The sequence below is a fragment of the Lichenostomus cassidix genome, chromosome 3 (genome assembly GCF_008360975.1).
Source record: "Lichenostomus cassidix isolate B80296 chromosome 3, HeHo_3.0, whole genome shotgun sequence".
Taxonomy (NCBI): Eukaryota; Metazoa; Chordata; class Aves; order Passeriformes; family Meliphagidae; genus Lichenostomus; species Lichenostomus cassidix.
The window spans coordinates 45048286-45061634 of record NC_139483.1 but is presented as its reverse complement, the minus strand read 5'-3'; the positions used below and the strand labels follow the sequence as shown (position 1 = coordinate 45061634).

General features: G+C 34.4%; 1 protein-coding gene across 5 annotated transcripts in view; it reads right to left on the bottom strand.

Annotated features, from left to right (window-relative positions):
- Window positions 1-13349, bottom strand: part of FMN2 (formin 2) — a 159790-nt gene that overhangs the window by 105412 nt on the left and 41029 nt on the right. For 4 of the 5 annotated variants that reach the window (XM_085055553.1, XM_085055552.1, XM_085055556.1 and 1 more), the window contains exon 6: window positions 2871-2903. The exons of the other annotated variant lie outside the window; for it this stretch is intronic. In XM_085055553.1, the coding sequence (XP_084911679.1) occupies window positions 2871-2903 (33 nt within the window). The remainder of the gene's footprint in view (window positions 1-2870; window positions 2904-13349) is intronic. 5 annotated transcript variants of the gene reach the window in all.

Below are 13349 nucleotides of genomic sequence, written 5' to 3'. Positions count from 1 at the left end.
ACAAGTGCTGAATTTGCCTACACACAGATATGCAGACCTGGTGACGAGAGGGCTCAGCATTACTTTAATTCTGTCAGTTGAAGAGAATGTTAAGTGTTTCTCCAAAAGGATGCACTGTGCATAACAGATTCTACATAGCATTGACTGCTGCATTTCAATATGCACCTTCATGATACAACACAGATCAGGAATGCAGAAAACTACAAATGCTCTCCTTTGAAAAACAGCTAAACCTCAGAACAGAATAATTGTGCTCTTCTCCAGCCAGCATGACTAGGGAAGAAAAGAAGTAAGACAAAACTAAGGGGGAACTTTCCTCCTGTCCCAAATTTATAACTCTTCTGCCAAGTGTTATAGGAAAGATTATAGGACTGTTATAGGAAAGATTCCTACGCGGAACAATTATTCTGTATTTAAGAGTTTTCCTATTTTTTATCTCTTTCTCTAAAGCATCTGATCCTGCTTCTGTAGACTAAGTAGAGGAACCATTAACCTTAAAAGCCACACTAATTCCTAAATTTTTAAAGAAATACCAGTAACTAACTTTAATTTTACTAAATTTAATGGGTATGTGCTTTTATCCAAAGCTACCAATAGAAGCAACCCTGTCCAAAAATAGCCATTTGTGCTTATTCAGGATTGATGAACTGGAGATAGTCATGATGACACAAAATCCTCTAATAAAGAAATTATTTTCCAGCTATATGCACTTACTTTTTAGTACTTCTGTTTTCTCTTTCAATTTGGAATATTACCCAGCACTCCAAGTACTTAGTTGAACTAAGTGCATCATGCAACCGGTTTCACAAGTGGTTACAGCAAAACTTTTGTGCCTTTTTATTCCCTTTTATAAAATCATATGAATCTTGGATGAGATTGTAGACTTACTTCACAAGAAATATTCAAATTATACATTTTATAAAGAAGCCTAGAAATAAACATACAATACTTGATATACCAATTGCCTTGATTTGTTTCAGGAAGAATTTTTTCTCATCTTTTGACGCATGAAACATTTAAGAGTAAATTTTTTTAATCTGGAAAATGAAGTTATAACTTCCAGCTGGGGATTATTAATAAAATATAATATTCATTAATATTTAAAAAAATGTTTCTGCACAGAATTAGTTTTCAGACATAAAATTTCAATTTCTTATTTTTCTTAGAATTTCGTAGCTGTCCTAAAGCAATCCCAAAAGTAAAGCAGCAGCTACTACATTTAAACCAATTATTGTTTGATTTTGAAGTACCATTATCAAAAAACTTACAATTTCTTATGATGTTTGAATTTTCTGGAACAGCAGTTTGAACCAAAAGTTATGTATTACAATTAGGTCTCCTTACCAAAGATTGAAGAGAAATGTAAAACAGAGAAAGGAACATGAAAAAATGAATAGTGAAGGAATTAACACAGTAGACATATTAACACACTGCATAATTACAACAGAAAAAGGCTGAAAAAGACATTTCCATTACAAATTACTCATGGTGCTTCAGCCCATTCAGTTTCCCTAAATAACTCAATAATTCATAGCAGCAACAGTTTTGTTGAAGAATTTCTTAATAAAGGAGAAATGCAATATTTATCCCTTTGTTTCATCTGCTCTTATCCCCCTACCAGTCACCTGCAAATACAGTAAGGCCTATCAATTCTTCAAAAGGCAACACTATCAAAGGAAACGTGTTGCTACGATTATTAAGGCCACACACCAGTTTTCAGCTGAGATCAAATCCAGTTTCCCCAGACTGTAATTCACCTAAGCTCCTATTTTACACTGTAAGAAGACTCCAGCAAGGGTTTTATAAGAGATACAGCAAATTCATTTCTGCCATAAACAAACTGCAGCCAGCAGGATTAGGCACAATATTCAATGGCTCTGAAGAGATTTGCCTTAACAATGGCTGATCTCAGAACAGTTCACTGTTTTAAAAACTCTTTTATTCAGGAGATTGGATTCAACTTTTAACAAGAAAAAGAAGTAATTCTTGAATACTGAAATTCCACGTTAGCTGCAGGAAAAACCTAGAATTCACTGTTCTACAAGACAATTTACCCTGCAGATAATGAAATTTCTTTCAAGAGAAGAAGCATTTTTTAAAGTTTTTAAAAATTGGACAATCAAATGAGATGAATTAGCAATTCAAACAAGAAATGAAAATATGTTGATGAATTAAAGGGACTTTTTAGCCCATGTCCTAAGAAACAGTGTTTCTGCTATCCTTGAGACATGGAATTTCAAACAACATAGTGATTTCCTACTGCATTGTACCTAATAATCACCAACATATCCAGGTTTTCATACAAACAGCATTAGTATGAACAAACAAGACTTTGATGTGAATGAAGAGATATTTATCCAGAGGAAATTCTGTACTTCAATTTATTTGGTTTAAAAAACAAAGAAACCAAAAGCAAAACAAAACAGGGCCCCAGTCGTTATGTGTTTCAGCAATTATTTTAGATAGAGATATTTTTCATTTAGACTTTTAGGGTGCCCTCAGAGTAGTGTAATTGGATTTTTGCCTTTCCCCTAGTTTACAGTCTACTCTAGATCTGAAAGGGCTTACCAAACAAATGTAAGTCACAGAATGCTTCCACTATCCTCAACAAAGAAGGAAATCAAAACTATGTAAATCCAATTAGATATGAAAATTGTACCATTTTCTTAGAGAATAAGCAAGAGAATAATTAATTTTTCATACATGTAAAAGATGGTCAAAAGCTGTTGACAAGGACCAGAAGACTGAGATTAAAAAACCACACACAATGAAAAGAAGTTTCATTTTCAATCCAGGGGACAATTCCACAGCAGAAACCTACGGGCTTTAAAAGAGATATGAGGAAACTCTGTCTTCCCTAGAGTTCTTACCCAGGGCCCAGGTACTGTGGAACAGTCTTCTTTCTGAAAAGAAAGAAAGAAAGGTGGAAGCTTAACCCTTGCTTTATCCTGGTGGGTTCAGCATGAGAGTGATCAGGAAAAAAACATTTCAGATGTGTATGGCTGTAGAACAATGTCCAGCATTTCTCAAACAGGCTGTACATGTTCCATGTGCCATGAGTTGGATGTTTAGTCTGGGACTGATGCCCTCTTTGTGTTGCATGGATAGGGATTGTTTGTACACTGATCTGGGAATATTTGCTTTATTGGCTAAAGGTTGTACACTTGGATCTGCACATGTACATTACATACAATTCATTCCAATCTTGCATGTTTTCCACATGTGCACATCAGATGTCCAGCATAAAGCTAATCTATACAGACAGAACAGGCCCAGGATCATCAAACATGTAAAAGATCAGATTGCAGCTACCTCCTGCTACAGAGCTGACAACCTAGTTACTCAGAGGAGTGACTGAAACCTATAGATCCTCCTATAACTAAATTTCCAAGCAGAAAAAAACTGCATCTGTAAAAGTTAGCCCTGATCTATACGTACATATAGAGATACATATATGTATGCTGTATTATATATTAGTCTATATCTATCTCAGCTTTCATTCATATATAGTCTTTATGAAGAGCAGTAATGTATCTTTTTTTTTTAATATGCATAATGACAGTTCTTAATGGTAACTTTTGAATATTTGAAAAATAAAGACATATTAAAGTTTAGTTTTAGGAACTAATACCTTATAATATTACAATTAAAAAAGTTGCATCAGCAGTTTGATAATTTTGAGCAATTTGTCACTTAGTGTCATGACATTTCCTCTCTGGTTGTAATTCATATTTAGATGATAGGACTATATTTGCTTTCATTCTTTTTTCACCAAAAAACTGACCTTTTAGTCTCTCTCTACATCACAATGCACGAATCACTGTCTGTGCTGCTACCCAGTTGCAAGAACACACAGGAAATAGAAGCATACAATTAAATCAGGATTAAGATGGCAAAATAAGACCCTTCCAGTCTTCTAATAAGTGCACCTGGGGGCACTTGGTGATACTAGCAGTGCACAATTACTCGGAAGGATGCTCTTTCCAACTACTCTGTTAACAAATGCCTCTTTTCTACGCGAAGTGAAACATTTTTGAACGCGCACGCTCACCGAATGGCACAAAGTAGAGCCACAGTAAGAATTTAATTCAGTCAGAGAAATGTGATCTCTATTCAGGTTTCTCTCTTTAAAGCTGTCTCATTTTCAAAGCTACTTCTTGCAACTGCAGATCAACCTTAAGAAAAGGAGACACAACATTTAACAGGCATTTTTAGTGCTACAGTAATTGGCAAATGAGAAGTTCTGGTGGAGACTCAATTTGCATTCAAACAAAATAGCATCCCTCTAATTAATTCTCACATTTCACTTAATCTCAAGGCCCATTGCAGCATTGTATTTTTGCACCAGTAGAAGTTGAGTCAAAAGTTGGCAAACTTGCCAATAGCATCAGGGAGAACTGCTGAAGGAGAAGAATTAGTATTGGATAGTAATTTCTTCCTCAGACTTTTTGAGAGGAGCTTTTACTATACTGAAGTTGCACATATGGGGACACATTTTCATGTGTCCATTTTCATGCAAGTCCATGTTTCTTCCTACAACCACATGGAAATATGATGCAATGAACAAGCAAGCACTGAAACAAAAACAGTGTAGGGCATTGCCCTCCCTGAAGTCATAAACTTTCTCTGGTGAATGTGAGCTGGTCTCCCACTCTGTGACACATGGCAACAGATGGATCACACCAGCCTGCACTATTCTGGCAATGGACTATGTAGCTCTTCCTATCCTAAAGAGCTGGGACATGTCTAATCAACCAAGTGGTTTTGTAATAGCCTGTCATGCGTGACAAAAAAACCCACCCAAATCATTACATGCAGAAATCAGTAATTATTGAAATTCAAATAGTTAAAGTAGTCAAACACACAATCAAGAGGGAACATAACACCTTTGAAGAAAGATGCATGGAATGCAAATGCCAACTTGGAAAGTTGGAGGTCAGAGGAAAAGGAGCTTTTTCAGATTAATTTTGTAGTTTCTGTTCCTGAACAGTTTGAATTCTTTGTCCCTGGGCTAAGTGTATTTCAGAGGATAAGATCTCAGTTCTTTACAGTACTCATTTTAATAAATAATCAACTTGAGATGTATTAAAGATTGAAAGAATTTTCTCTCTTTAGGGTGTAACTAAAAATAGTTGGAATATAACCTTAGATTATCCCCAAGTTTTACTACAATAGGAACCTCAAAAGAATTTTTGAGGCCTACAGATGAGACACAGTAAAATAAATTCTCAGAGAACCACTGGCCACTCTAGGAGATGCACAGCAGTCAAGCGTAATTACCATAGTCGTACATAATATCAATTTTAACCTTCACAAATAACACTTCTAGAAGCTTAAACCTTGTTTTATCCTAGTGGCTTGAGTATGAAAGAGTGAGCAGGAAAAAAAATACACTGAGAGGTGTATGACTATAGAACAGTGTCTGGCATTTCTCAAACAGGATGTACACATTCCCTGCACAATGAGCAATGTCCTGATTGTCCAAGCTGAAAAACCAACCAAAAAGTCCCTCTCAAGCCTTGAAGGTTTATGTTCTAGCCTAGCTGAAATTTCATTATTAGAGAGGCATGAAACAGGACAACAATAAATAAGACTTCAAAAAGGATATACCCACCCACATCGCTTAATTGAACTCAGAAACTGGTTTGACTGTTCTATCACTCATCCAGTGATAACAAGTATGTAAATTAAAATGGCCATTGAAAGAAAAGTAAAAGTTGAACTTTACTAATTTTAATATAACCTCATTTTACCTGTTTCTGTGTCTTTTATTTATTGTGTTGTGGATTGCAAAGAGACTGCTAGGGTATAATTAGTTGTGCAGATGAAGAGAAAACTAAAACCTTGCCACCTATATCAGCAGTCTATAACTAACAGGTACCTTAAGGGTCAGATTTCCTTAAAAGTTGGGATAAAAACTGTCTGGATTTATTTTCTCGTCAATATTTAGACTGCTTATTGAAATGCCTATCACATGACAAATTGCTTCCTTTCCTCTATCACCTGTGATTGTTCTGAAGTATTTCAGCTATGAATCTAAAGTGTTTGGTTAGTTTTCCTGTGTATCCAGGCCAAGGCCACCATTCATCTCATTCTGTTAAAACACAAAATCTGGCATACCTTGAACATTACTGCATTGACATATTAGAGAAAGGGTTAAACCTTTTCATACCAGACCTTACCTTGATTTTCAATTCAACTTGAAACTGACCAGCAATCTAGAAAGCGGTCATTGTGCAAACTAACTAATTCCATTATTATTTCTGTGCTGTTTATATGCAAAAAACTATAAGCTTTTGTGCTAGAAACAACAATAAGGATTCTTTGAGCCAAAATGTGAACATTAATAGTTTAAATTTGAAGGACTTGGAATGCCTTTAATCTCGAGTAGGGGAGATCAAAAAAACTAATGATTTTCCAGGTGACCTTTGCCACATCCTGATAAGCAACTGTCCAGAGTATGATACTTCTACACAGTACTTGCCCTTTTTATCCAAGAGTTCAGCCAGACCACAAAATGGGAGGTTCACATGTTGCTTTTGTTTCAGGCTTCCAGCAGGGAATAAGCAGCAAAAATATCCACAGTAAGAATAAATCTTTGTAGATACCCTGAAGCATAAGCCTACTACTCACAACAGAAAATGTCTGGAGAAATGGAATGAAAGCCTTCCCAAATGTATCCATAAACATGCTGAAGGCAGGGCCCTGGAAGTCAGTGACCTTTTTTAACTCTTTAAAAGGGCAAAAGATATATTAAAAGCAAAGCTCTATCACTTTGAGTGAAAGAACCTTTAATAAAGTTAGTCAAAATCAAGTAATCAAAAATGAACTTTAAGTATTGAGAGGTTAAGTAAAATCTTTTTGGTATCATGGGCATTAGAAAAAACCAATTTTTATCTTTAGGAAAAGTTGAATAACCACAGAAAAGAGCAATTACACATTCTAGAATATATGAGTTAATTTTTATGAATAGCTTTAAGCCTGTTCCCTAAAGAACAAATACAAAGAAAAACAGGTATTCAAAATACAGAATAGGAAAAAAAGTGATTTTACTTCTTTTATTTGTACTAACTGAAGATGGAAAACCTAATGATAACTAACTTTTGATTTAAATATAAAGAGATGATAAACCGGTTATCTTGTCTTGTATCCAAAGAGTAGAAATTATTCTCAGCTTTACTTTTAAGTTCTCATTCAGGTTTGGCAGTATATCATGGTATGGTTATTTATTTTGTTTTGTTTTTAAATTATTTAGGGTATTTCTAAGTTGAAGTAATATTTATTTTTACTGAGGAAAGCATTTCTTTTCTCTCTTCTACATACAGGGTCCTGTGGAAAATCTCAGGATCTGCATTAAAAGGTAGCACCGAATACTTAATGCCAAGAGAAATATAAGAAGAACTTTAAACAGTTCTCACTTTTGGCTGGAGGACGTCTCTCAAATAGGTTTAAGTCTTTTTGCCAAATGAGATGTCCTGCTAGGAATGTCACAAGAAATTTTCTTTTCACAAACACAAATGTACACCCATACCCACAGACTTACATACATACACTTTTTCAAACTGCTTTCCTGTATTTCATGTAATTTCTTCCTCTGTTGTCTTCTATTTTTGTGGAATTCTTTTTAAATAAGCTTGAAAGGTAAATACTGTAGTACCAAAAATATTCTATGTAATCCAAGTATATAGGATGTTACCACTGAACATACAAAATCTATGTTTTCACCACTCTCCAAAAGATGAGAGAAATTTCATATGTGAATAATGGAACTTCCAGTATAAATCATATTTTGTTAGAAAGGGAGTGTATAGATTTTCATCTGAAACAGGATTTCTGATTTAGAGAATGTAAGAAAAAGATTGCATTTTAACAATTAATGAATACAGCTCATATAATTTGCTCTAACCAGGAATGCATAGATGGCATGAGCACTTCCTCAATTTATCTACTTCATGAGTAAAAACAGTGAGGAGTCAGAGGAGAAGAGAACAAACAGTTTAAACAGAATTTTCAATAAGTATATAGCTATCATGCATTTCTATTCACTGGTCCCTCAGGGAAGTTATAATACTTTGCTATTATTTTATAAGAAACTCACTGTAAAAGGCAAGAGAAGAAACATTAATGCTCAGAATCACACATACACAGATAGAAAAGAGAGAATTCTTTCTACCCAGGCCCTATCCCACAGTCCTCCTTTTTCAAGAAATTAATGTCTCTTACATTATAGCCAAGGATTTAAAGTATTGCCAAGTAATTCTTGTTAAAATAAATTATTTTATCAGTTTTACTCTCCTTTTTTTCTCCCCATCAAAGACACAAGAAAGGGAATTCTGTAAATACTGAATTAATTTTCACTGGATAGAATTTGCAAGCACATTTTTCAGACACTATTATTGCCTAAACCTTAAGGTTGGTGCTATATTTCCAAGAATTTGTACTTAAAATAACAAAAAACCTTGTCTGTTTTTGTTGAAGTATAAAGCATTGTTAAAATGGAAAAGGGACAATGTGCATTATGATTAAAGGATGCAAAATGTATGTTATTATTACTATTGCTCTTGTAATTATTAATATTAATATATATTCTCATAAAAGTCTATGATGAAGAAGTTGTGAAACAAGATGAATCACAAGAACTTCACCCACAGTTTCTTGAGAACTTTAATCAAAGCCTGAAGGGACACAGTACATGAATTAGGAGTAACTCACAGGAAATATGAGTTTTTAGTGCACACATTTTAATCTCCTTTAGCTGTTATCAAAACAATGCATCAGGAACAGAGCAAGACTTACCATTTTACCACTGACTAGGCAAAGCAGGAAGTAAATATTACAATTACCTCATACCAATGATCAGAGATGAGCAAAGTCCTGAGAAAAACTACGAAATATCTAAGCTAACCTGGCTTGGAGGAGGTTGCTGGTGGAAAAGGGTTTGTACATCATTGACCTCTTAATGTCTACTCAGCCCTGAACTGTGCTATGATTTCTATGTGTTCCAGACCTATGATACATGGCTGTCCCAATAACAGTGGGAAAACAGTAAAAAGAGCCTTTGAAAGTAAAATGAGTGCAGAAGTAAAACTTCATCTTGACATTAATAAGAAGAACACAGATTAGAAAAAACAAATTTTAGTCTCACCACGACCAGGAGGAAGAGTGCAAAAATGTGTTATTGTTACTCCACTGAAAATAATAAAATGTATTGTTTCTTTTAAAGAGGCAAACACTGCCTTCAAGGAAAACAACAGAAGTCAATCCAAGTATTGTGAAGTCTGGATATAATACAAAATACTAACGTTTGTTCTGGGAATTAACTGCTTTCATTTTTCTACCACACAGGCATGACATACTATAGTTCTTTATTTTCATTTAAATATGAAGTCTGTGATTTATATTCTATATGTATATATGTCAATTAATTATGTCCAATGCACTTTTATACCTTTTTTTTTTTTAACTTCCCCCTCATCAGAAATAAATAGCAAATGGGTTCAAGATTGTGTTGAAAAACCAAATTTCATCTTCAAGGGAAGATTGACTTCTTTATTTAAATGATGGTAATTCAGCAGTACAATTTTTTAATTATCACTTCAAAGACAGTCATTCAGAAGGCTGGTAGACCAAACCAAATGTTTTCCTTTCACTGGTTTAAAAAACAACCAAACAAAACAACAGTGACAGAACAGAGCTTTCTAAATATTTAATGTTTTGGGGACTTGGGAGGGTGGAGGGTCTGCTTTAAGAGATGCTCCAATGGCTAAATCTCTTTAGATTAAACAGAGTAAGTGTATGTACATTTTAATGGCTAACTGATTAATTAGCAGAAAGCCACTACTTTGACTGGGAAAAAATAATTAAATTCCCGCTGTAGGGCGCCTGTAGGACCACCCGGGAATGACTTACAAGCGCCTCGCAGTCTATTCAAAAACACTTAACTGCCATCTAGTGGCTGAAGAGGCAGACTTCTTTAGGATGTCCTTCAGAATCTCTAAATAAATACTTATTTCCCCATTTCTAATATTCCTATTTGCAGTCTCATCCTTCCTCATCCAAAGAAACCCCATCGTTATCATATGATAGTATTTAATTATAAGGTTTGGCTACTAGATATGTAGGAAGAAGCACAGGCTGGAAAAGACAATCTCTGTTTAAGCTGTATGAAGGTCTCAACTCAGAGAATCTCACTTCATATTTCAAAAAGTTTAGTTGATTTACTTGCTACAGTTTTAGGATGTAACAACTCTATTTGTGATTTTTAGGCCTTCTGAAAACAAACAAAAAAATAAACCTGAAAATGACAGCACATTTAAACTGAAAACCAACTTCTAATATTAAGAATCTAAGATTTCCATCAATAAAACTTGAAACTCCTACATAAAAACTTTGTTTCATGAAAATGAATATGAAAGATTTGATTTACACTTAACTTGTCCTGAAGTTGCACAAAGTTAGATTCCCCTTTACTGCCTGAGCAAAATGCTCTGCATTTCAGCAATTCCTATGACCCTGGCCAGGTTCCTATCACCTCATTTCATACAAACTGTGTTTCCTTTCTGTATGTTTCTGATAAAGCATCTTTTACTCTGAATGTTAACAAGAAAACACTATCTGTCTACATATGCTTCCTGATATTCATCTGCTTAAAGCTAAGATATCCCAATTCTAACATTGGACCTACAATTACAATATAAGTTCCTCTACATCACATGTTACAAATCTGGGTTTATATTTTGCAAGATAAAAACCCCCAGATACATACCTCTGAATTTTTAAAAATTTTATTTTCTTAAATTTGGGTATGCTGGCATGATTTTGCAGAAAGTTTACATTGAAACAGTTCTTAAAAGAAGATATACTGTTCTATTCACTATTATTTGATTCATATGGAATCTTCCAAAAATGCTTCTTTCATAAGGCTTTATTTCCTCAATGAAAGAACTGTATATAGTAGGTAATTTTGAATATGTCATACATTTTTGTTGGTTGGCTTGGTTTTTTTTTACCCAACAATGCAACTTATTTTTCCCGGCTGAAATCTGAGACTTTGGCAGTCATATCTTTGCAGGAAAAGAATTGTTTCAGAGTAACCATTCATTGCTTCTGCAAGCCTTCTCGTCCTCCTTACAAAAAATAACCTATCAAATAGCAAAGGGATGGAAGGGGAGTGACACTTCTTCCCAGTTTCTTTTCTTTTTCAAGAAAGAGCATGCAAAATCAAGCAGTGTTAAAAGAGCCACAGCCACAGAGCAGTTTGTGAGCCTATAGAATTCCCAATTTTCCTCCATTTCCTGTTGAAGCCAGTTGTCCACTACTCTTGTCTACAGCTGGTCTATGTGCTAATGAAAACTAAGTAATACCAAAGTAAAGCAGGTTTTATACTAGACTCCAAGTATCATAACAGTCTAAAGCAGGTTTAAAAATTCTTTTTTAAAAAATTCTTTTATGCATTTCACCATTTCAGACTAATCTTTCATCTACCTTCTTTATCTTACCTTCACCTATAAAGAGTAATTCCTCAAATTTCTTTTAAGAGAGGGTTTTGGGCAGCATGCCTATTTCTGAGACAAATTCTAGTAGTGACATTTTATAATAATGAAAAGTAAATTCCAGTCCCACCAATGTCTTATACTTTCTAAATAGACTGATTATGTATTTATCTTAAAGGATTTCACAACCTTTTTTCTTGTATTACTAAGTGTCAAAATTGGAGCATTTCCAATGGTATTACCCTAAGGAGTTATAATAACCCATAGTTAAAGACTAGAAGAAGAAGAAAGGTCCCTGCTGAGAGAGGGGTTACCACTAAAATGTGGTGATTAGGAATACTCCAAAGATACACTCCCTGAGTCTGTTTTTATAAAGCAGGAAGTATCTTCAACATAGCAAAACCTGGTTTGTAATTTAAGGTTTTTAAGATTAGCATTGTTTCCCTATGATATTGCTGGAAAGTGCAGCAATAGATCATGCAGTAGAAATCTGTCTTCAGCACCTCAGAGCTTCCAACATTTTGTCTGGCTTTTAGTACCAGGGGAAGTACGTGGCATTCCAAAAAGGCATATTATTTTGGTTGAGGATTTATTTGTTGGGTAAAATGTGGTGAACCAAACCAAACTGAACAACTGAGATGGAAACATTACGAGCATAAGAATTTTTTGATGAAAAGCTTTTGTGACATAAATATAGTTTAAATAGTCAGTGTAATCTATCTTCTAACCAAACTGCTAGAGATTGCAACAGTCTGGCAAAACCTACTCTCCCGAGATAGGACTACAGGGCATCATCAGTGGCATGAAGAAGTATTTATTACATCTGGATGCTGACAATTAAATAAATGTAATAAGGGCTTTGTCTTTAAATTTGTGTGGTTCACAAAATAAACTCTCATCACAAATGATCAAAAATAGAAATTTAGAATAATTTTATAATAATGTGTATAGACGACACCTTAAGTGCCTTTCACATAAATTCAGGTTTCTGGCTTTGATGTCCTGCTACTAACCAAAGCCTAGTTTTCATGTACTCATTTTGCAATTAAAGGATGCTTCTTTTTTCTTCTTCTTTTGGCTAAAAGTCTTATTTTTACCTACCATGTAAACAAAAATCAAGCCGAAAGGTGAGAAAAATTGTAAGAAAAATTGTAAGAAAAATTGTTGGGACAGTACAAAAGATTAGAAGTACAAACAGAACAGAAACTGGCTCCTGCACAAAGTACCGCTGTTAAAGATCGGGTTTGAAGCTGGAGTTTCTAAATTAGGACATTCAAGTTTTCTCTTCTTCCTTCACTAAAGGAGTTAAGTCTAACAAAACTTTCTCTGTTCGCACTGGGAAGACTAAGCAGACACCGTTGCTACTTGGCATTTCAAAACCAGGACTTTAAATGGCTGCCAATTTTGCTTATTTTTCCACCACTTAAGAATTCCCGTACTAAAAGCAAGCACACCCCTTTGTCCTCTTTTTTCTTTTTTTCTTCAGCTGTAGTTTTGAAAAATTAGGTATTTTGGACTCAAAAAAGTGCTCTTAAAATACTTTCAGAAATTATGCTGCAAAACATGGAGATTATATCTTACACTGTAAAGATAAGGAAATGGAGAAGATATACATATTTTAAAAATCCAAAACTTCTCAAATGACAAGGAAGCATGGAATTACTGGAAGCTGGATTACTTGTGATTTTAATTTCAAATTATTCTGAATCTTTTAGTTAACTGTTTATCATAAATGAGATAATTTATGAGCACATTATGTTACAATTCTTTTGTGGCCAATAATCTTCAATTTCTTTAGTAGCATGTGCAAAATGTCTTTTCCCAGAGAAAGAATAGGGAAGAGGTCTGTAAGCAGAC